The sequence below is a fragment of the Trachypithecus francoisi genome, unplaced genomic scaffold, assembly GCF_009764315.1.
Source record: "Trachypithecus francoisi isolate TF-2019V2 unplaced genomic scaffold, Tfra_2.0 Lachesis_group13, whole genome shotgun sequence".
NCBI classification, from domain to species: Eukaryota; Metazoa; Chordata; class Mammalia; order Primates; family Cercopithecidae; genus Trachypithecus; species Trachypithecus francoisi.
In genome coordinates, this window is record NW_022681458.1 from 107,941,285 (window position 1) to 107,965,151 (window position 23,867).

Consider the following 23,867-nt stretch of genomic DNA (forward strand, 5'->3'; position numbering starts at 1 on the left):
GGTCGAGTGGGAGGCCGAAGTGCCATTGAATCCCGGCGGAGCCCTGCTGGGCCACACAGCCGGTAGCCTGGTGCTGGGGGTGGGCAGGGCCCGGGCCACCCTCGCCTCCTGTGCTGATGAAAGTTTCTGCGTGAACTGTGGTTTGAAAGCTGCTGGGGTGCGGAGCCGTGCCCTGTAGAGTAACTAACCATTTCCCTTCTGGGTCCCTTGCTCCCCTTTCCCTCTGGCCTTCCTTTCTTTTCTCTACTACTCCTCTTTTTTTCTGTGCCTCTGGGCTCCTGGCTTCATAACCCCGCCTCCTCCCTGGCTTGCCTTACCTACCCACCGGTTATTTTTCCTAGAGTAGATACACCACGGCCTCCAGGATGGAGGGTCAACACTTTGGAATGGCTTGTGAAAAAAGCTTATGAAGTTCTTTTTATTGTAGTAAAATATACATAACAAAGTTGACAATTTAGCCATTTTAAATGTACAGTCCAGTGACATTAAGTGCGTTCACCTCGTTATGCAGCAGTCACCACCCTCCATCTCCAAACTCTTTTTTTTTTTTTTTTAAGACGGAATTATTAGCCCTTGTTGCCCAGGCTGGAGTGCAGTGTCACCATCTCAGCTCACCGCATCCTCCGCCTCCCGGATTCAAGCGATTCTCCTGCCTCAGCCTCAGGAGTAGCTGGGATTACAGGCCTGCGCCACCACGCCCGGCTCATTTTGTATTTTAGTAGAGAGAGGGTTTCTCCTTGTTGATCAGGCTGCTCTTGAACTCCCGACCTCAGGTGATCCACCCGACTGGGCCTCCCAAAGTGCTGGTATTACAGGCGTGAGCCACCGCACCGGGCTCCAAACTTCTTTCATCTTCCAAACTGACACTCTGTGCCCATTAAACACGAACTCTCCTCCGTTACCCTCTCCCTCAACCACTGTCACCCACCACTCTGCTTCCTTTCATTATGAGTTTGACCACTCTAGGTACCTCATATAAGTGGAATCATGATAGTATTTGTCCTTTTGTGTTTGGCTTGTGTAGCATAATGTCTATAAGGTTCCTCTGCGAGGTACCATATGTCAGAATTTCTTTGCTTTTTAAGGCTAAATAACATTGTCTGTACAGATTGAGTATCCCTTTTCTGAAATGCTTGGGACCAGAAGAGTTTGGGATCTTGGATTTTTTTTTCAGATTTGGAGTATTTACATTATACTTAACTAGTTGCATCCCTAATTTGAAATGCTCCAGTGAAAATCGTGTCAGCACTCAAAAAGTTTCAGATTTTGAACCATTTCATATTTTAGATTTTCAGATGAGGGCTGCTCAACCTGCATATGTACTGCATTTTGCTTATCCATTCAGTGGACGCAGGTTCATTCCACCTTTTGGCTATTGTGAATAATGTTGCCATCTTATGAAATTTTGATATACTTAAAACCGTAATTTAATTTCCATTATGCTACCTATGGCAATGTTATTGTTTGCCTGATAGTTCCTCCTTGAAAGCCCAGCTAAAAACTCACACCTTTGTGATACCTTGTATACCTTTTTGAGAGGCACTAATCCTTTCTTCCTTAGGCTCCCAGGGTGCCGTTTCTTTTTCATTATTTGTTTTTCATTATCTCCAGCAGTGTAACACGTTTACCTCTCAGCCACTTAGTGTGGAATTCAGATTCCATCCTCAACCCCACCTACCCACCACATCACATTACAAAGGTTCTTCAATAAATGTTACATTGCAACAAATAATTTAAGTGCCTTGACTTTGCAGCTAGATGATAATGATGAGACAAATAATCTCTGTACTTTGTTTAAAGAAGTGCCAACTCCCTGTCACAAAATAAACTTTAATTCACCATTGCTTGTGGAATAAAGTTCAAATTCTTCACCACTCCTCTTTACTGTTTGCCTTCCAAAATCACCCCAGTCATCATCCACACCTCTCCCCTACCTTCTCTGACTTAATCATATACTTGCAAACATCTGTAGTCAGTCACTCCACCACCTATTTTTATTTGAAATTTTTAACTCTTTCAGAAGCTGAATTCCAGTACCACCTTTTATATGTTTGACTCTTGTAGATGTTCTGTTAGACAGAATTAGTTTCTATTACCCTAGCACATTTCTTGTTCTCATTAACAGGAACATATTTCGTGTCTGTCTTCATTGTTTACATATCTAACTCCCTAGACACAGACAAAGTGTTAGTTAACCCTAGGGCAGGAACAACACTGCCATTTTCAGCTTCAGATGCCTCTGTCATAGGGCTTTGCACATAGTTTTTTAACAGATATTTTAAGTAGTCAGAACATGCTGTATTTGGAGGAGAAATTGATTTTTTCTTAAAGCAAATCTGCATATTTAAAAGAACAGAAAATAAATTTGTATGATATCCTGCTTGGGCTTTAGAAGCAAAAATACCAACAGCTTTATTTAGTGTGCATGTTTCAATTTTCCTGAAGTCTTGGACACCTCATTTCTGTGTATTCTTATTTCTATTCTGCTTCTTAAATCCCTGACGAATCTGTCAGCTTGCAAATTCCCTACAGAAATGGAATCATTGGGTTATCGACTGAATTTCTTTTTTTTTTTTTTTTTTTGAGACGGAGTCTTGCTCTGTCGCCCAGGCTGGAGTGCAGTGGCCGGATCTCAGCTCACTGCAAGCTCCGCCTCCCGGGTTTACGCCATTCTCCCGCCTCAGCCTCCCGAGGAGCTGGGACTACAGGCGCCCGCCACCTCGCCCAGCTAGTTTTTTATATTTTTTAGTAGAGATGGGGTTTCACCGTGTTAGCCAGGATGGTCTCGATCTCCTGACCTCGTGATCCGCCCGTCTCGGCCTCCCAAAGTGCTGGGATTACAGGCTTGAGCCACCGCGCCCGGCCACTCTTATTATTGTTATGTATAATTAAGATTGGAAAATGTTAAATCAAGAAATTCACCGGCCGGGCGCGGTGGCTCAAGCCTGTAATCCCAGCATTTTGGGAGGCCGAGACGGGCGGATCACGAGGTCAGGAGATCGAGACCATCCTGGCGAACACGGTGAAACCTCATCTCTACTAAAAATACAAAAACTAGCCGGGCGAGGTGGCGGGGGCCTGTAGTCCCAGCTACTCAGGAGGCTGAGGCAGGAGAATGGCGTAAACCCGGGAGGCGGAGCTTGCAGTGAGCTGAGATCTGGCCACTGCACTCCAGTCCGGGGGACAGAGCGAGACTCCGCCTCAAAAAAAAAAAAAAAACAATAATAAGAGTTAGTAGTTGTTTTGTTGTTTTTTGTTGTTGTTGTTGTTAGCAGTTAAGCCTCACAGTCATGGTGGAAGGCAAGGAGGAGCAAGTCACTGATGTCTTAAGTGGATGGCATCAGGCAAAGAGAGCTTGTGCAGAGGAACTCCTCTTTTTAAAACCATCAGATCTCGTGATACTATCAGAGAACAGCAGGGGAAAGACTTGTCCCCATGATTCAATTACCTCCCACCAGGTCCCTCCCAGAACATGTGGGAATTCAAGATGAGATTTGAGTGGGAACACAGCCAAACCATATCAGAAGGGAAAAGTAACTTGCCCCAAGCTATAGAACTGCCATACATGGGCCCATCTGAGCCTAGTTGTTGGACTTTAACCAATATTCTGAATTATCAGTTATTCGGGTTTTTGTACTGCCTGTGTCCTTAATCTAGTTGACTTGCATGTACCTGCAGGTTTCAGAGCAGCGATGGAGAAGTTAAATACTTGCAATTAGCAGAGGAACTGATTCGTCCTGAGAGAAACACATTGGTTGTGAGTTTTGTGGACCTGGAACAATTTAACCAGCAACTTTCTACCACCATTCAAGAGGAGTTCTATAGGTATGGACATACTAATCTTCTTTACTTTGAATAGGGGTTGAAATCTGGGAAGCCAGCTCTTCCTGGACTGTAAGTGTTCACTTGTATAGCAGAAGGGCAGCTTTTACAGTTATTTCCCTCTGAGAAGAGGCGCTTTGATACTGCCAGTGGTCATTTTAGTACTGCTCTGAACTTCATGTAGGCCTTTGTAGAGCCGAACTTTTTTTTTTTTTTTTGAGACGGAGTCTTGTTCTGTCACGCCCAGGCTGGAGTGCAGTGGCTCGATCTTGCTCACCGCAACCTCTGCTTCCCGGGTTCTAGCAATTCTTCTGCCTCAGCCTCCCTAGTAGCTGGGATTATAGGCGCCCGCCATCACGCCCGGCTAATTTTTTACATTTTTTAGTAGAGATGGGGTGTCACCATGTTGGTCAGGCTGGTCGCAAACTCCTGACCTCAGGTGATCCACCCGCCTCGGCCTCCCGAAGTGCTGGGATTACAGGCATGAGCCACCACGCCCGGCCAGAGCTGAACTTTTTTTTCAAATACAAATGTTGAAAATCTTTGCTTTCTGTATAGTTTTCCCAAGAGGAAAACTGCTTACTTACTTTTGTGTCATTTCACTGATGCTTTTTCCCCACAGGAATAGGTGTTTGTGTGGGTCCTGTTCTTGTACTGGGGATATCTTTACAGCATTGATGTTGTTGTACTTCTTGTTCCCTTAAAGTTTAATTTTGTTTCTGCTTATAAAAGTAGTAGGTATATATTGTAGAAAATTTAGAAAATAGAGAAAAGTAAGGATAATTAAATTGCTTTTACACTTGTAATCTACCACCGTCATTAGCAGGTCTGCTACAAGAGTTCCAGGAGCCTTCTAAGTCTAGAAGTGCAGAGTTTCGTGAGGATCTTCTGTCACATTTTGATGTCTGTGTGTACTGTGTATGAAACTACTCAAATTTCTTAAAATCATACTAATAGCTCCAATTGTGATTTTTTGGTAGAAATACTTTGGTTAGACATTATATTTAATATAAGGCTTTTATTGTATTTTGAATTGTTATACATAGCAAAAAACATCTTTGCACACAAGACTTTGTATTAGGATTAAATGAATGTGACAATCAGAAATAGAATCAGGTTAAAAAAAATTGTGGGCAGTTGTGAAAGATAAATGAAAACTCAGGGATAAGGAGGTACAATCTTGTTCATTTGTTGGTAGATTGGGAGATGGAGGATTTGTCTGTGTTTCTAGTCATAGCTGACGATCAAGATTAATTGGAGGGGTAAGTAAGCAACAGGGTATATTGTGAAAGCATGCAGCAGAAGTTATAGCACTGACAAATAAGGGAGAGGTAGAAAATCAAGCCTGGTGGTAGAAGCAGCTGTGCCATGCCTCATTCACAAGCCAGGCAGCAGTTCTCTTTCCTGAGAGTAGCACCTTTTTTAGAGGACTTTCAGACCCCACTTTTTAAACAAAGTAAGCTGTAGTAGCTATTAGAAACTTATATAAAAAGGACCTGCATACTTCACTCTCACCAGTCAAATGGAGCGTTTTTGCCAATTTGTTCTCACATTAGTACACAAATACTTCTCCTGTCCTCATCTGTTTCTTACCAAACACTTTGGGAGGCTGAGGTGGACAGATCACTTGAGCCCAGGAGTTTGAGACCAGCCTGGACAACATGGTGAAATCCCATTTCTACGAAAAAAACCCACAAAAGTTAGCTGGGCGTGGTGGTGCATGCCTGTAGTGCCAGCTACTCAGCAGGCCGAGATGAGAGGACCACCTGAGCCTAGGGAGACTTAAGGCTGCAGTGAGCTGTGATCGTGCCACTGCACTTCAGTCTGGGTGACAGAGTGAGACCCTGTCTCAGAATGAAACCAAATAAAGGCCGGGCGCGGTGGCTCAAGCCTGTAATCCCAGCACTTTGGGAGGCCGAGACGGGCGGATCACGAGGTCAGGAGATCGAGACCATCCTGGCTAACACGGTGAAACCCCGTCTCTACTAAAAAATACAAAATAGCCGGGCGAAGCGGCGGGCGCCTGTAGCCCCAGCTACTCGGGAGGCTGAGGCAGGAGAATGGCATAAACTCGGGAGGCGGAGCTTGCAGTGAGCTGAGATCCGGCCACTGCACTCCAGCCTGGGCGACAGAGCAAGACTCTGTCTCAAAAAAAAAAAAAAAAAGAAACCAAATAAATAGACTGACTTGACACCTGATTTACTAAGTCATAAACAGCCCACAGAAAATTCACAGTTTTGAGCATATTGACAAGATGATTATTCAGCTAGTCATGTTGGACAGAGGAATGGCTAACAGTGTGGGTGCTATATGATTATTTAAAGATAATCAGGTATGGTGTGACATTTTATATTTAGTGTTTCGGTGGGATAGGAGAGAATTGAAAGAGGGTCCTAAACCCAGACTAGATAATAGAAGTGTCATGCACAGTTAAGTTCTAAGGCTTAGTTGTGAAACCTATGAAATTCCTTAATCTCGACTGTTGGTAGATATGTAAAGGGAAGGAGGACTTGGTAAACCTCTAATCAGTTGACTTTTTTGTTTTTCAGAGTTTACCCTTACTTGTGTCGGGCCTTGAAAACATTCGTCAAAGACCGTAAAGAGATCCCTCTTGCCAAGGATTTTTATGTTGCATTCCAAGACCTGCCTACCAGACACAAGTAAGAAATCCTTCTCTGGAAAAAAATGAATTCACCAAATGGTACAGGTACCACTTAGTTGACAGTCAGAAAACTTGAGAGGTTGCCTTGATCTGTTATTAGCTCACTATTTAACATTATACAAATCACTTTTACCTCCCCAAGCCTCAGTTTCCTTATCTGTGAAGTCTTTTGGCTTAGGTTTTCTACCTAAATCATGCAAAAAGTAGGTTTGTTGCTGTAAAAATTGGTAATCACAATAATTATAAAACGAGTACTTACAACATTGATGCTATAAAGTACCAGGAGGAAAAAATAGTGGTTTGTATTCAGATTTTGTAGAAGGTTGACTTTTTTAGGAGTTATACCCAGTTATCCAGAAAGTTTAGTTTTGGAGTGATGTATTTTCCTATGGAGGTGGGCTTGGATATAAATGAAGTGAAGCAAAGTCTTAGGATTACCACATTTTAGGGCACCTTTTAGGGAAATTTGGGAGAAAATTGATCAAGGGAGAAAATACGAAATTCTAGAAATTCCTGAATCTCTGGAAATTTTTGTCAGTTTGAATACATAATTTTCAAACACCCCTTTGGCAGTTATTTTAAGAATAAATTTACTGGATAAAATTGAAGTGATATTTTGGATAGTTAAACTACTGAAATTACTTTATAAAATTACCGTTATTTCACATAAAGTGGGTTTGTAAAGGAAGTGTTTCTGAACTTTGAGTACAAAATTTTTTCTCATGATAGGATTATTATGTAACATGGTTTTTTTAAGAAATTTCAAGTAAGCAAAAAAGTATTTGCGTATAAAACAAAAACAGGATCATTCTGGGTTTTTTTTTTTTTCTTTCTTTTTCTCCCCCGAGGCGGAGTCTTGCTCTGTCACCTGGGCCGGAGTGCAGTGGCGCAATCTTGGCTCACTACAACTTCCACCTCCTGGGTTCAAGCAGTTTTCCTGCCTCAGGCCCTCCAAGTAGCTGGGATTACAGGTGCTCGCCACCGTGCCCAGCTAGTTTTTGTATTTTTAGTAGAGATGAGGTTTCACCATGTTGGCCAGATGGTCTCGATCTCTTGACCTCATGAGCCCGCCTCAATCTACCAAAGTGCTGGGATTACAGGTGTGAGCCACCGCGCCCGGCCTGTTCTGTTTTATAATTTTAGTTTTCATTTTTTTGGCATCCTTTAGTTTATATTCATTTATATATATTGTTCTGGATGCATATACATCATATAATTTAGGAATGGGCACACTGACTAAATTATTCTTACAGGAGAGTCCAAAGAATACCTTGTCTCTTGAATTTTTTTTTTAAACATAAATTATCTTTGAATGCCCTCTCACTAAAATGGAAAGATTCTTAGTTAGGAGATGAATGTTTACTAATGGGACATTTGTCTTTAAACAGGATTCGAGAGCTCACCTCATCCAGAATTGGTTTGCTCACTCGCATCAGTGGGCAGGTGGTGCGGACTCACCCAGTTCACCCAGAGCTTGTGAGCGGAACTTTTCTGTGCTTGGACTGTCAGACAGTGATCAGGGATGTAGAACAGCAGTTCAAATACACACAACCAAACATCTGCCGAAATCCAGTTTGTGCCAACAGGAGGAGATTCTTACTGGATACAAATAAATCAAGATTTGTTGATTTTCAAAAGGTATTAAACATCTGTATAGATCAGAGTCTGTATAATAATTCACTTCTAGACCCTTGCAATAACTTCTATTTAGATTATGTTCAATTCAATTTTTATATAAGTTAAGCATCATCAAAATGACTACAAATTTAAGCCCAAAACTGTTCATGTAAATTGTAATTGTTAGTATATACATCTGTTTTAACTTTTAATAACTTGGAAGTTCCTTAAGACTGACGAGATGTATTTGTCAAAGAATAAATGGTAACTAGGTGGTAGTGGTTATTATAAACTGGAGTTAAGAAAACTTTGAAGAAATAGCAACTTATTAGTGTAAGATTTCCATTTGGTGCATAGAAAGGAAAGCATGAATAGGACAGGCTAGCTTGGAAGCAGTGAGGATTATCATGATTGAAGTAAGGAGCCAAGTTGGAGATCATCTGAGAGATGATGTGATGTGAGACCTGGAGGTACTTGCATCCCTAAATCTTAGGCTGAGAAGTTTGAGCCTATCTTAATAAGCAGTGGGAATATACTGGGAAGGTAGTTTATGTGTGTGTGTGTTTTTGTTTGTTCATTTGTTTGTTTTGTTTTTTGTGTTTTTATTTTTTGAGACAAAGTAGCATTCTGTCACCCAGGCTGGAGTGCAGTGGCGTGATCTCCACTCACTGCAAGCTCTGCCTCCCAGGTTCAGGCCATTCTCCTGCCTCAGCCTCCCGAGTAGTTGGGACTACAGATGCCCGCCACCACACCCGGCTGATTTTTTTTATATTTTTAGTAGAGACGGGGTTTCACCATGTTAACCCAGGATGGTCTCGATCTCCTGACTTGCCCGCCTCGGCCTCCCAAAGTGTTGGGATTACAGGCGTGAGCCACCGTGCCTGACCTGTGTGTGTGTGTGTGTTTTTTTTTTTTTTTTTAAAGGAAACTGAATAAGTCCGTGATGGGTTTAACAGAGTTAATAGGCAATTTCAGTTACCTGGGCAAGAGGTGATGGATGGCAGTAGTAAGAATGAAGGGGACTCTCAAACTTCAGCAGGTCTCAATTTTTATAGACATACGAAAAGGAAAAAAGGTGAAACAACTCAAGTATGGAATAATTATTATCAGATGAATTTAATATTTTTATATTGTTCTGATAATCATTCTTATTTAGCTTTCTTACATTAACCTGGTAGCTTATAAGATGCACATATTCTATGGCCGGGTGCGGTGGCTCAAGCCTGTAATCCCAGCACTTTGGGAGGCCGAGGCGGGCGGATCACGAGGTCAGGAGATCGAGACCATCTTGGCTAACACGGTGAAACCCCGTCTCTACTAAAAATACAAAAAATTAGCCGGGCGTGGTGGCAGGCGCCTGTAGTCCCAGCTACTCGGAGGCTGAGGCGGGAGAATGGCATGAACCCGGGAGGCGGAGCTTGCAGTGAGCCGAGATCGCGCCACTGCACTCCAGCCTGGGCGACACAGCCAGACTCCGTCTCAAAAATAAAAAAAATAAAAAATAAAAAATAAAAAAAAAAGATGCACATATTCTGCCAACAGCTTTGGGTAGGAGATGCCTTATCTTATAAAGTATGAGTCAGATTGGGTCTTAGTTTCGGGGGAGAACACAACTATATAAAGGGCACTTGACAATCAAGACATTTGAAGACAGACTAGATAATAAAAGATGTGTAATTTTATGAAATTAAATATTATTTTCTTGGTTGTGTTAATAGTATTGTAACAGAGGATTGTCTTTATTCTTAGAGATGAATGCTAAAATATTTAGGTGTGAAGTTTCTTGATGTTTACAACTTTGTTCAAATATATAGTAAAAAAGAAAAAACATGTATCTGTAAATAATATTAGCAGTTGTGTTGAAGTGGAGGGTATAAAAGGTGTATTTGAAATTTTCCGTAAAATTATCTTAAAGCTTAGGAGAAGATGGAACATATAACATATTTAGAGTCATTTTGAACAAAGAGAAAAAAAAAAACTTTTAAATGAGAGTAAAAGTGAAATTTTTTTTTTCCTCTGCTGCTTGAATCAGCATGAAGTTTTTAAATAGATATAATCTTTTGCCAAATTGAACTATTTGACTAAAAGGAGTTTTAGAGTAGATAATTTTTAGGATGAATGTTGATGCATGTGAAAAGTCTGCTAATGGGTCAGATAGTTTAGAATATGTCAGTATTTGTGGTATTTAATTTAGATTGTATGGCATCTGAAAGGGATCGCTTCTCATTCTTGGCTGTTTGTCTTTATTACAGGTTCGTATTCAAGAGACCCAAGCTGAGCTTCCTCGAGGGAGTATCCCCCGCAGTTTAGAAGTTATTTTGAGGGCTGAAGCTGTGGAATCAGCTCAAGCTGGTGACAAGTGTGACTTTACAGGGACACTGATTGTTGTGCCTGACGTCTCCAAGCTTAGCACACCAGGTCAGTAATCTGTGGCTCTAATTTAACAAATTCTCAGTTACCTAAACTGCAGAATATCTAACTTCCCACATCTTCATTGTCTTCTTTTTGGCTACCAATCAGAAGCTGAGCAAGAAACTGTGATGAGAATAAAAAGAAACTGGTTTTGCCACAAATGGTGCTATTCTGAAAGTATTCAAGGCTTAAGTGAAGTCTTTGGATTTATAGCTTTCATTTATTTGAGCAATTTTAAAGCTATTCAACACCTTTAGTATTTAAGTTGTGAAACAGCCTGTCATTCTGTTTCAGGAGCACGTGCAGAAACTAATTCCCGTGTCAGTGGTGTTGATGGCTATGAGACAGAAGGCATTCGAGGACTCCGGGCCCTTGGTGTTAGGGACCTTTCTTACAGGCTGGTCTTTCTTGCCTGCTGTGTTGCACCAACCAACCCAAGGGTGAGTCGTTTTGGGGTTTTTGTTTGTTTTTGAAACAGTCTCTCTGTCACCCAGGCTGGAGTGCAGTGGCAAAGTCATGGCTCACTGTAGCCTCCACTTCCTGGGCTCAAGTGATCCTACCATCTCAACCTCCTGAGTAGCTGGGATTATAGGTATGAATCACCGCACCCAGCTAATTAAAAAATTTTTTTTAGAGATGAGGTCTTGCTCTGTTGGCCAGCCAGGCCAACAGTGAGTCTTAGTAGAGTGACAGCTTAAGAAACACCTACCCTGAGGCTGCCACAAAGTGATAGGATTCTGAAACGTCTGGGTTATCTCATCAATGTTAAGAGCAGGGGATGGGGTTAAGATTTGATTAGTTTTAAAACCAAATCTTTGGACATATGTCTTTCTGATCTTGAAAAAAAGTCTTATTTGATGTCTTACATAAGAGCTCAATGCTTTTAAGAACAGTGGTACAAATTATCCATGCTGTATTTTAAGTTTCATAATTCCTCTGTTAAACGCTTTTGGAGGAAATATAAATAAAAAGATTTAGTAATCTGGGAAGTAAATTTCTGAGAATGATGAACCCCTGGCAGTATTGTTCAGTTAACTTGATTCTGTGTCATAAATGGGAGTTTGGAAAATAGTTCAATATTGGAAAAAGGGAGTGAACATAATCTCTTACTTTATTTGCATCTTTATATCAGTGATTAACATTCTGCTATGGCTTATCTCTTGAGCATTCACGTAGCTTTTTTCTATTTAACTCACTGAACAAATGACACACCCTTAAGTGTCTTTGTTAACTGAGGGCTTACTAGTTTGGGGAGTTGTTTTTTTGTTTTTTTTAAAAACCTTTACAGTCAATAAATTGTGAGGTTGACTTCCCACGCAATGAAGTTTCTTCTCCTTTATGCTCTTTTGACTGCTTCTATACTAGTAATTCTTCCTTTGTTCTCTACCCTTAGTTTGGGGGGAAAGAGCTCAGAGATGAGGAACAGACAGCTGAGAGCATTAAGAACCAAATGACTGTGAAAGAATGGGAGAAAGTGTTTGAGATGAGTCAAGATAAAAATCTGTACCACAATCTTTGTACCAGCCTGTTCCCTACTATACATGGTAAGAATTCCATCCATTTATACCATAAACTTGAAATCAAAATAATGATTATAAACAGCCGCAAGTTATTTCTTAAAGCACATAAATCAGACCATGAAAGTTTTTAGTGGGTCTAAAAGAGGTCATGTACAAAAGGACAGGTACATGATTTCACTTATTTGAGGTACCTGTAATGTGCAAATTCATAGAGACAAGGTAGGATAGAGATTATCAGTGACTTGGGGAATGGGAGAAATGAGTTATTTCATGGATAAAGTTGCTATTTGGGATGATGACAAAGTTCTGGAAAGGGATAGTGGTGACAGTTATAGAACATAATCTACTTAGTGCCACTGAACTATAGATTGAAAAATGGTTAAAATGATAGGTTTTATTATGTATTTTTATCACTTTTTTTTTTTTTTTTAATGAAAAAAGTTATTTCGTCATCCTATTTCCTGGCCTTATGACAGAAATGCACTTTAAGTCTCAATATGCTAGACTAGTCTCCTGGCCTTTTTGTGGTTGTAGTCTCCTGGCCTTGTTATTGTTGTTGTGTGTATGCACACACGCGTGTGTGTGTGTGTGTGTTAGAGAGACAGAGTTTTGCTATGTTGTCTAGGCTGAAGCACTCCCTCCTGGGCTAAAGCAGTCTTCCTACCTCCAGCCTCCCCGGTAGCTGGGATTACAGGTGTAGGTCACCACACTTGGCTCTTGTTTGTCTTTTTATTTACCAAGATGGAGTGTTTATGATTGGTTACTTGTTCTGTCTATACCTTTGGCAGTTTCACATTTTCATGACTCTTGGTTGCTAGCTGTGTTTTGAAAGCTATAACTAACATTTTGGGCCTGATGCTTTATCTTTGAACTCTTCCATCCTTCTATACTCGATTGGGATTGTGGTAGGAACTCATTAACCCTTTTTTAATCTTTTTAAAATTTTATTTGTGTGTTGTTTTTTTTTTTTTTTTTGAGACAGAGTCTTGCTCTGTCACCCAGGCTGGAGTGTAGTGGCGTGATCTCGGCTCACTGCAACCCCGGGTTCAAGCGATTCTCCTGCCTCAGCCTCACGAGTAGCTGGGATTGCAGGCATGCCCCACAACGCCCGGCTAATTTTTGTATTTTTAGTAGAGGTGGGGTTTCGCCATGTTGGCCAGGCTGGTCTCGAACTCCCTCCTGACCTCAAGTGATCCATCCACCTTGGCCTCCCAAAGTGCTGGGATTACAGGCATGAGCCACTGCATCCGGCCCTTTTTTTCTATCTAAATATAAGTCAAAGAAGTTTTGTTTGTGGAATGGGTTTTTTGTTTTCTACCTCTTTTGTTTTGTTTTGTAAGGTCTCACTGTCGCCCAGGCTGGAGTGCAGTGACAGTGAACACAGCCTACTGCAGCCTCAACCTCCTGGGCTTAAACAATTCTCCACCATAGCCCCCAAATCAGCTGGGACTACAAGTGCCTGCCACCATGCCCAGCTAATTAAAAAAAAATTTTTTTTTAGAGATGGGATTTCACCATGTTGCCTGGGCTGGTCTCAAACCTCTGGGCTCAAGCAATCCTCCCGCCTTGGCCTTCCAAAGTGCTCGAATTACAGGCGTAAGCCACCACACGCAGCCTAATTTTCTCCTTTAAGGAATGCCTTGTGTAAATTTGCATAGCACTTTGTTGATGGAGTTCACAGAGTAGATAATTCCACAGAAAAATGTTTAATATCACAGTGTTCTTTTTTAAGAAAATTGTTTTTCCTTCTTACTGGGTTTATAAACTAAGAAGCTGTAAATTGCATTCAGCATCTTATTTAATCCACATGAATTCAGTTAACATATATTTATTCAGTACTGGTCACTGTAGGTGATAGAAAAGTGTTATGAACCATTTCCTCAAATTCTTGACAGAACTATAAGAACTGGCATTAAAAAGGACTAGCAAATGTGGTAGGCTGTAGTGGACATAGTTCATTTATCAGGAGAGATTGTTGAGGGCTAAGGCATTGGGTAAGGTTTTGTGTAGGAGGTAGGACTCATGGACAAGTAAAGGCTCTGGCTTTTAGGATAGTGAGCACTGGCACAGTGACATCTGTGGTGTAGGAGAAAACATTGGAACAGTGGTTTAGGTGACTAAGTCCACAGAGCAAGAACCAAGATCAGAATCCAGGTATTATTACTCCAGTTTTATGCTTTGCTTTAGCTGACTCTACCTTTTGGTTGGTAAACATGCCTTTACTGTTTCCTCTGAAAGTGTTTAACTTCATGTTGAAAAATTAGTTTTTCATCTGTTGCTTTTCATTTCAGGCAATGATGAAGTAAAACGGGGTGTCCTGCTGATGCTCTTTGGTGGCGTTCCAAAGACAACAGGAGAAGGGACCTCTCTTCGAGGGGACATAAATGTTTGCATTGTTGGTGACCCAAGTACAGCTAAGAGCCAATTTCTCAAGTAAGCATTTGCCTGATATAGTATAGCAGGAAAAAGTGTACATAGTTCCCAGGCTGGCTGTGCTACCAAGAATACAGTCACCATGGCCTTACTAGGAGTGTAAATTATGACTATGTTAAATATATAATTATCATAAAGATATGGCAACATTTTACAATTTTTTTGGAATAGGGAAAAATTGCCTGTAATACCAATCTCACATTGAACTCTTTAGTCTTTGTATAATATATTTGTACAAAAGTGAATATGTGAATTATGTATTTTCATTATTATAAATCATATTATACATACTTGTAATTTTAATTTTCCCTAAACATTTTTTCCATGTTTCTTTTCGCATGGAAAAATCTCATGAGTTTCTCATTTTCACAGATGTCTTCTTCTGTTGGTATACTATAACTTACAAAATCATTTCCTTAGCCCTGTTAAATTTAACAGGATAGTTTATTATAATAATTATTGATACAGATGCAGTGAACATCATAATGTTATATATATTTTTTGTTTGTTTCCTCTGGGTATATTGCTAGATACAGGATTGTTGAGACTAAAAATACAAACATTTGTTAGGTTTTAAAATAGGATGTACTTTCCAAAGGGAATGCTATGAGATATTTTATGTTAACTTTGTCAGTGTGAACACTATTTTTGACTATTTTTAGAAGCTGTAATAAATACTTGGTTACTTTCAAACTTTTAAGAAACTTAGGGCCCAAAATAAAAGCAGCCAGTTTCTGAGTGCCTGCCATGTTCTCGGTGCTGTGTATGTATTATGTCTTACTCTAGCAGCACCCAGACAGGCATGTGTATTATTCCCTTTTTTTCAGGTAGTCACAACCTCTCCAAGCCTACAAGAAATTTGCCCACTCTCTTGTAGGTGAAAGGTAACACTGAGCCATGAATATTAAAATTCAGATAACAGTTGCCATTGCCTGCAAAACGTGTGTACTTCGTGCTACATCAAGCTGCCTTTTCTTTATTTGTTTTGGAAATTTGTAACATAGTACCGTTTTAGACTATTGAACGTTTTTAGTTGGTTTGGAGTTTTACGAGTAAATATTTCTTTTGAACATATCACGAACTGAGTTTTAGATTTTAAGATAGTAGTCCTGTGTTACAAAGGCTTTTTTTTTCCCTTGTCATTTTCTCTCTCCCCGCCCCCCCAAAAAAAGATGTACTACAGTGTTGCCTCTGGTAACAGTATCGTGGTATGTGACAGTCGTGAATTCCATAGCATTTTTTATGTATAAAATCTGTGTATAATGATAATTGGAGTATCCAATCTGGCTGCCTTTTTTTTCTTGCCTAATTGCCCTTGATTAGAGCCATCAGTATAATGTTGAATAGAAGTGGCAAGAGCAGACATCCGTGTCTTGTTCTTGATCTTAGGGGCAAAACATTCAGCCTTTCACCTTTAAGTTTGATGTTATCTGTGGGTTTTCATAGATGCCCTTTGTCAGGTTAAAGAAAAAACCCTTTATTAGACTTAGGAAAATCTTCTCTATTCCTGGTTTGTTTGGTTTTTATAATGAAAGGTGTTGGATTTTGTCAAATACTTTTTCTACATCTGTTTTGGTGGTCATGTAGTTGTTTTACTAATTTAGCATATCGATTGATTTTCAGATGTTAAACCAATCTTGCATTTCTGGAATAAGCCCCATATCTAGTTTTGTTTTATTTTTAATTGCAAGACATTCTGATAGTTGATTGTTGCTGTTTATTACTATTAAAGACTTTTAAAATTGATGTTTTAGCCAGGCGTGGTGGCTCACGCCTGTAATCCCAGCACTTTGGGAGGCTGAAGTGGGTGGATCACGAGGTCAGGAGATCGAGACCATCCTGGCTAACACAGTGAAACCCCATCTCTACTAAAAATACAAAAAAATTACCCAGGTGTGGTGGCGGGCACCTGTAGCCCCAGCTACTTGGGAGGCTGAGGCAGGAGAATGACATGAACCCGGGAGGTGGAGCTTGAAGTAAGCCAAGATTGCGCCACCACACTCCAGCCTAGGTGACAGAGCAAGACTCCGTCTAAATAAATAAATAAATACAATTTAAAAATAAAATTTTAAAATAAATAAATAAAATTGATGTTTTAGGCTAGGTGTGGTAGGTCACGTCTATAATCCCAGCACTTCGGGAGGCCGAAGTAGGCGGATCACCTGAGGTCAGGAGTTCGAGACCAGCCTGGCCAACATGGTGAAACCCCATCTCTACTAAAAATACAAAAATTAGCCAAGCGTAGTGGCGCACACCTGTAATCCCAGCAACTTGGGAGGCTGAGGCAGGAGAATCGCTTGAACCCAAGTAGCAAAGGTTGCAGTGAGCTGAGATCGCACCACTGCACTCCAGCCTCGGCGACAGAGCAAGACTGTCTCAATTAAAAAAAAAATTGATATTTTTATCAGGTATTAACTCTGAAAATACAAAAATTAGCCAGGCGTGATGGCGCATGCCTGTAATCCCAGTTACTTGGGAGGCTGAGGCACGAGAATCGCTTGAATCTGGGAGGTGGAGGTTGCAGTTAGCTGAGATCGTGACACTGCACTCGTTTGGTGACAGAGCGAGACTCTGTCTCAAAAAAAAAAGAAGAAAAGCCGAAGGAGATGAGCCTTCCCATTTAGTCTGTGCATGTGTCTTTATGAATTGCTTAAGCTTAATGCCACCCTCAGATGTTCTTTCAGCGATTTAAACTCTTCTGCTGGTTTTCATGGGAAGGGTGCTGTATAGTGACATATTAATGAGTCTTTGTATGATAACCTTGAACAGGCACGTGGAGGAGTTCAGCCCCAGAGCTGTCTACACCAGTGGCAAAGCGTCCAGTGCTGCTGGCTTAACAGCAGCTGTTGTGAGAGATGAAGAATCTCATGAGTTTGTCATTGAGGCTGGAGCTTTGATGTTGGCTGATAATGTAAGAACATTTTACACTCGTCAGTATAAAGAAGTCAGAATACCCCTACCCTATCAGTAAAGGCCTATAAGTTAACTGTTAAAAAGATGTCCTTAAAAACAGCATTCTCAGCTGGGTGCGGTGGCTCACACCTATAGTCCCAGTACTTTGGGAGGCCGAGGTGGGTGGATCACCTGAGGTCAGGAGTTTGAGACCAGCCTGGCCAAATGGCGAAACCCCATGTTCTCTACTAAAAATACAAAAATTAGCTGGGCATCGTGGCGGGTGCCTGTGGTCCCAGTTACTCAAGAGGCTGAGGTGGGAGGATCACTGAGCCCGGGAGGTGGAGGCTTCCGTGAGCCGAGATTGCGCCACTGTACTCCAGCCTGGGCGACAGAGCGAGACTGTCTCAAAAAACACAAAACAAAAAACTCCAGCATTCTTTAGTAAATAATTCATAGTTTTCTTCATCTAGAATTTAAAATTGTGATAATTGATCAGCATGTCCTGAGCATGTGTGTTTGCTGTGACTAGTTTAGATCAGTAGATGTGTACAAGTTGTAGGTATAAAATCAATCCTGGAGTTGACACAAGGTTTTGATGTTGAGTGAAAGTACAGTAAGTGTATATTTTTAGTTATGCTCTTAGTTTTAAGTCAATTGTATGATTCTTTGTAGCTTTAGGATCTGTTGAATTATCTTCCTTAGAAAAGGGAGTTAAGAATCTTCACTTACCTGTCTTCTACTAGTTAGGAGAATAGAAGAGTCCCTGCAGTAGCAGACTTAGTGAGTTTACTTGTAATTTTCCATCTGAAAGACTGTTGTTGTTTTTTCAAGATGAAGTCTTGCTCTGTTGCCCAGGCTGGAGTGCAGTGGTGCAATCTTGGCTTACTGCAACCTCTGCCTCATGGGTTCAAGCAATTCCACCTGCCTCAGCCTCCCGGGTAGCTGGGATTACAGGTGTACGCCACCACACCTGACTAATTTTTGTATTTTCAGTAAAGACGGGGTTTCACCATGTTGGCCAGACTGGTCTCAAACTCCTGACCTCATGATCCGCCCACCTCAGCCTTCCAAAGTGCTGGGATTACAGGCGTGAGCCACCACACCTGGCCATTGTGGTTTTTTAAGAGACAGGGTCTCACTCTGTCACCCAACTTGGAGTACAGTGGCAATCATAGCTCACCGTAACCTCAAATGCCTGGCCTTAATTAAGCATTCTTCCTGCCTCGGCCTCCCAAAGTGCTGGGATTACAGGTGTGAGCCATGCATCCAGCTTGAAAGACAGCTTTTTAGGCTTGATTTGTTTGGTTACAGGGTGTGTGTTGTATTGATGAATTTGATAAGATGGACGTGCGGGATCAAGTTGCTATTCATGAAGCTATGGAACAGCAGACCATATCTATCACTAAAGCAGGAGTGAAGGTATGTGTATCTACTGTTCTACTGCATTGTCCATAGCCTTGTTGGTTAATGTAGTACTAGAGAAGTTCACCTGGGTAAAATTCATTACTTCAACTTTAATGCTGTTCATTAAAATGGAAAATACAGCCCTGAGAATTATTTATTCAAACTATAAATGTTGTTTAGAGTACTGTGTAAATGTATTGCTGTGATAGTAGAGGAAAATGTCCATGAACAAAGCTTCATTTTCTTTGATGAAGCATGCTCCAATTATAACAAAAATAACCAAAGATCAACAGATGGGTTATATATATGTATATAATTATTTATATTAACAGATAAATGAAAATAAGTATGATAGTATAACCAATACTAGGGAGAATCTAAACTTTAAAAGCTACAGATTCAAGTAGATTTTAAGCAGTACAGAATTGTAAATTGAAAAGACAACTCTTTCCCTGCAACTCCCAGCAGCAGTAGATGCTTAGTAGTATCTAATGGATAAAAAGGAATTTCAGGAGGAAGAAAAATAGGGATCTATTGAGTTTGTGCCCCTTTTAGGAATATTTTGTACATAAATAAGCATAATACCGACAGTTTCATTCCTGCTGGTTTAACTTCACAGTTTTATTTTGGCAATCTTTTACCAGAACATATTAGATCAACTTTGGTTTTTTATTACTTTCCCATATTCAATTGTATATAACCACAGCTTGATTCTTTAGACTCCTGTTGAGTGACATTTGGTTCATTTTTAGTGTTTTGTATGACAAAATTGTAGTAAGCATCCTTGAACACAGCATCCTCTTATATTTGGCTATAAGAGAAATTTCTGACAAATTGATTTTTTTTTTTTTTTTTTTGAGATGGAGTCTTGCTCTGTCGCCCAGGCTGGAGTGCAGTGGCCGGATCTCGGCTCACTGCAAGCTCCGCCTCCCGGGTTCACGCCATTCTCCTGCCTCAGCCTCCCGAGGAGCTGGGACTACAGGCGCCCGCCATCTCGCCCGGCTAGTTTTTTGTATTTTTTAGTAGAGACAGGGTTTCACCATGTTAGCCAGGATGGTCTTGATCTCCTGACCTCGTGATCCGCCCGTCTCGGCCTCCCAAAGTGCTGGGATTACAGGCTTGAGCCACCGCACCCGGCCGACAAATTGATGTCTTCAACGGTGTGCACATCACACCACCAAAATCACATAGGAGTTCCTGTTTATGTGAAAAAGGATATCATTATTTTGGTTTGCGTTTAGTTAATTATGGGTGAGATTGAACATTTTGTTACATATTTATTGGCTGATGTCTATTTAAACCTGTTAAGATTCTTTATTTTGTGGTCAGGCTACTCTGAACGCCCGGACGTCCATTTTGGCAGCAGCAAACCCAATCAGTGGACACTATGACAGATCAAAATCATTGAAACAGAATATAAATTTGTCAGCTCCCATCATGTCCCGATTCGATCTCTTCTTTATCCTTGTGGATGAATGTAATGAGGTAACCCCATGAGCTTCCTTTTTTATTTCCAGTTTGAGTAATCGAGTGAGACAAGGCTGGAAGATACACTGCTCAACAGCTGGTGCATGTGTGTGCCCCAGCCTTTGATTTCCCTCAGGGTGGCACAGGATCGGGCAAAGGGTTTAGTAAGCAACTCAAAATAAAGTCATTTGAATTGCCGCTTCCACTTAATTGTGTTAAAGAATATTAAGTTTTCAGGTTTTGTTACTATTTCTCAAAAGGAAACAAGTTATAGTTAACTTCCAACCACACTTTTTTTTTTTTTTTTTTTTTTTTTTTAAACAGCCTCTCACTGGAGACTGGGCTGGAGTGCAGTGGCGCAGTCTTGGCCTACTGCAACTTCCACCTCCCAGGTTCAAGTGATTCTTGAGTCTCAGCCTCCCAAGTAGCTGGGATTACAGGCATGTAACACCACGCCTGGCTAATTTTTATATTTTTGGTACAGACAGGGTCTCACCATGTTGGTCAGGCTGGTCTTGAACTCCTGGCCTCCAGTGATCCACACCTACCTCAGCCTCCCAAAGTGTTGGGATTATAGGTGTGAGCCACTGTGCTGGGCCCCAACCAAACTCTTAAGATTTTTATATGATTTTTTGTTTTGTTGATTTTTTGTTTTGTTGATTTTATTTTTCAGTCACCTTGAAAAAAACTGGGATGCCAAAGAAATTTCTTTTCTTCTTTTTTGTTAAATCATGAGTCATTTATCTTCGTATTTTTTCCTATCAAGTTGCTGAATATATTTTACCTTTTTTTCTTACTTTTAAGATTGAGTGAAAAAATGTAGATTTACTTGGATTCTGATACGTTAGTTTAATTATTAGAATTATTTGTACTTAAATATTTAACAATGCACCTCAGATCCCCACAGAACTATAAAATGACAGTTTATAGGAACTAATATTTTAGGCCGTACTTTTTAAATCACTGAGCATGGAGGTTCTACATTTTATTGGGTACAATACACAACTCTTTATTACAGTGGAACTTTAAATATTATCTAAATAAAAACAACCTTCCATTTTGTGTTTGGAGGGCTTGGATTTTTATTTATTTGTTTTTTAAAGACAAAGTCTTACTCTGTCACCCAGGCAGTGCCACAACCCTAGCTCATTGCAACCTCAATCTCCTGGGTTCCAGTGATCCTCCTGTCTCGGCCTCCCAAGTAGCTGAGACTACAGGTGTATACTACCACGCCTGGTTAATTTTTTCATCTTTTTGTAGCAACAGCAACAAGTTCAAGACCCGTGTTGGTCTTGAACTCTTGGCCTCAAACTACCTTACACCTCAGCCTCCTGAGTAACTAAGATTATAGGCCTGCACCATCACACCTGGTTTGGTTTGGTTTGGTTCAGTTTTTTTCCCTTCACAATACAGAGACATATTTAATCACCAGATAATTGAGTTGTCTGATTTTCATACATGATTCATTAAAGTAGCTTTAGTAGCAGATCAAGTTATAAACCTTTAAAACATTCGAGATTTTTTAAAAACTGTTTTGTTTAGTTTTGTTTTGTTTTGTGACAGAGTCTTGCTCTGTTGCCCAGGCTGGAGTGCAGTGGCATGATCTTGGCTCACTGCAACCTCCACCTCCTGGGTTCAAGTGATTCTTCTGCCTCAGCCTCCCGGGTAGCTGGGATTACAGGCGTGAGCCACCACGCCCGGCTTGTTTTGTTTTTGAAACAGGGTCCTACTCTTTCCTGCAGTGGTGCAATCATGGCTTACTGCAACCTCAACCTCCTGGGCTAATGCAGTCCTCCCATCTCAGCCTCCCGAGTAGCTGGGACTACACGTGTGCACCATTGTGCCTGGCTAACTTTTGAATTTTTTGTAGAAACAGGATTTTGCCATGTTGCCCAGGCTGGCCTCTAACTCCTGAGCTCAACCAATCCGCCCACCTCAGCTTCTCAAAGTGTTGGGATTATAGGTGTGTGCCACTGTACCTGGCCAAAAAGCCTTTTTTTTCTTTTCTTTTCTTTCTTCCTTTCTTTTCTTTTCTTTTCCCTCCCTCCCTCCCTTCCTTCCTTCCTTCCTTCCTTTCTCTCTCTCTCTCTCTCTCTTTCCTTTTCTTTCTTTCTTTTTTTTGAGATGGAGTCTCACTCTGTTACCCAGTCTGGAGTGCGGTGTTGCAGTCTCAGCCCACTACAACCTCCGCCTCTCAGGTTCAAGTAATTTTCCTGCCTCAGCCTCCTGAGTAGCTGGGATCACAGGTGTGCGCCACCATGCCCGGCTAATTTTTGTATTTTTAGTAGAGACGGGGTTTCACTGTGTTGGCCAGGCTGGTCTCGAACTCCTGACCTCAGGTGATCCCCCTGCCTCGGCCTCCCAAAGTACTGAGATTACAGGCGTGAGCCACTGCGCCCAGCCGTAGTTATTTATTTTGAGACAGGGTCTGGCTCTGTTGCCCAGGCCAGAGTGCAGTGGCATGATCTCAGTTCACTGCAACCTCTGCCTCCTGGGCTCAAGCCACCCTCCCACCTAAGCCTCCTGAGCAGCTGCAGGTGCAGGCCACCATGCCTAGCTAAGTTTTGTATTTTTTGTAGAGACAGAGTTTTGCCATGTTGCCCAGTCTGGTCTTGAACTCCTGAGCTCAAGCTGTCCACCAGCCTTGGCCTCTCAGAGTACTAGGATTACAGGCATGAGCCACTATTCCGCCCAAACCACTTTTTAATTAGAAATGATTTCAAACTTACAGAAAAGTTGCAAGAAATGGAAAAGTGCATAGAACACCCATATAACCTTTACCTGATTCACATATTAACATTACCCTGTTTGCTTTATTACTTACTGTCTCTATATATCTGTACACTTTTTCCCTGAACCATTTCAGACCAAGTTACATATTGTGGGGTCTTTTTTTTTTTTTCCAATATTCTGGGATGAATATCTTCAAAATTTAGTGGCTAAGAGCACAGTCTCTGAAGCTAGACTGTTCAAATACTGGCTCCACTACGTAACTGTGACCTTGGATAAATGACTTAACCTTCTAGGCCTCAATTTGCCCATGTATAAAATGGGGATAATATCATTTACCTAATAAGGTTTTTGTGAGGATTGCATAAGTTAATTCTTCTAAGACCTGCTTAAGACAACAGTGTCTCATACACTGAGGGCCCTATAAATGTTAGTTCTGCTATTTTTGTTGTTTTGTTTTTGAGACAAGGCTTGCTCTGTTGCCCAGGCCGGAGTGCAGTGGTGCAATCATGGCTTCACTGTACCTTCAGCCTCCTGGGCTCAAGTGATCCTCCTGCCTCAGCCACCTGAGTAGCTGGGATTACACATGTGCACTACCATGCTCAGCTAATTTTTTTGTTTTTTATTTTTTGTAGAGACAGGGAGGGTCTCACTTTGTTTCCCAGACTGGTCTCAAACTCTTGGCCTCAAGCTCTCCTCTCACATCAATCTCCCAAGGTGTTGGGATTACAAGTGTGAGCCACTGCACTTTACCCTACTGTTTTTAAAGCCATTCCTTCAGGTATAGTTTTAGAGTGGGGCAATGGTATACATTTAAAAGTTTGATTTTAAATCCATCTGTTCCCAAACTTTCATCAGAAACTTGGTACCCATTAATACTTCTGTAAGTGGCATATTAGAGCTTG

At 41.0% G+C, this 23,867-nt stretch overlaps 1 protein-coding gene and 1 long non-coding RNA gene across 2 annotated transcripts in view; one reads left to right on the forward strand and one right to left on the reverse strand.

Moving 5' to 3' along the window:
* MCM6 (minichromosome maintenance complex component 6) overlaps positions 1 to 23,867 on the forward strand; it is a 43,429-nt gene that overhangs the window by 583 nt on the left and 18,979 nt on the right. Inside the window, exons 2-11 of the mRNA XM_033231653.1 lie at positions 3,679 to 3,825; positions 6,372 to 6,482; positions 7,873 to 8,122; positions 10,354 to 10,519; positions 10,808 to 10,953; positions 11,907 to 12,057; positions 14,325 to 14,466; positions 17,236 to 17,377; positions 18,673 to 18,780; positions 20,095 to 20,250. Of these exons, the coding sequence (XP_033087544.1) occupies positions 3,679 to 3,825; positions 6,372 to 6,482; positions 7,873 to 8,122; positions 10,354 to 10,519; positions 10,808 to 10,953; positions 11,907 to 12,057; positions 14,325 to 14,466; positions 17,236 to 17,377; positions 18,673 to 18,780; positions 20,095 to 20,250 (1,519 nt within the window). The remainder of the gene's footprint in view (positions 1 to 3,678; positions 3,826 to 6,371; positions 6,483 to 7,872; positions 8,123 to 10,353; positions 10,520 to 10,807; positions 10,954 to 11,906; positions 12,058 to 14,324; positions 14,467 to 17,235; positions 17,378 to 18,672; positions 18,781 to 20,094; positions 20,251 to 23,867) is intronic.
* LOC117095071 overlaps positions 19,903 to 23,867 on the reverse strand; it is a 28,687-nt gene continuing 24,722 nt past the window's right edge. Inside the window, exon 4 of the long non-coding RNA XR_004441799.1 lies at positions 19,903 to 19,962. This is a non-coding gene — a long non-coding RNA (uncharacterized LOC117095071). The remainder of the gene's footprint in view (positions 19,963 to 23,867) is intronic.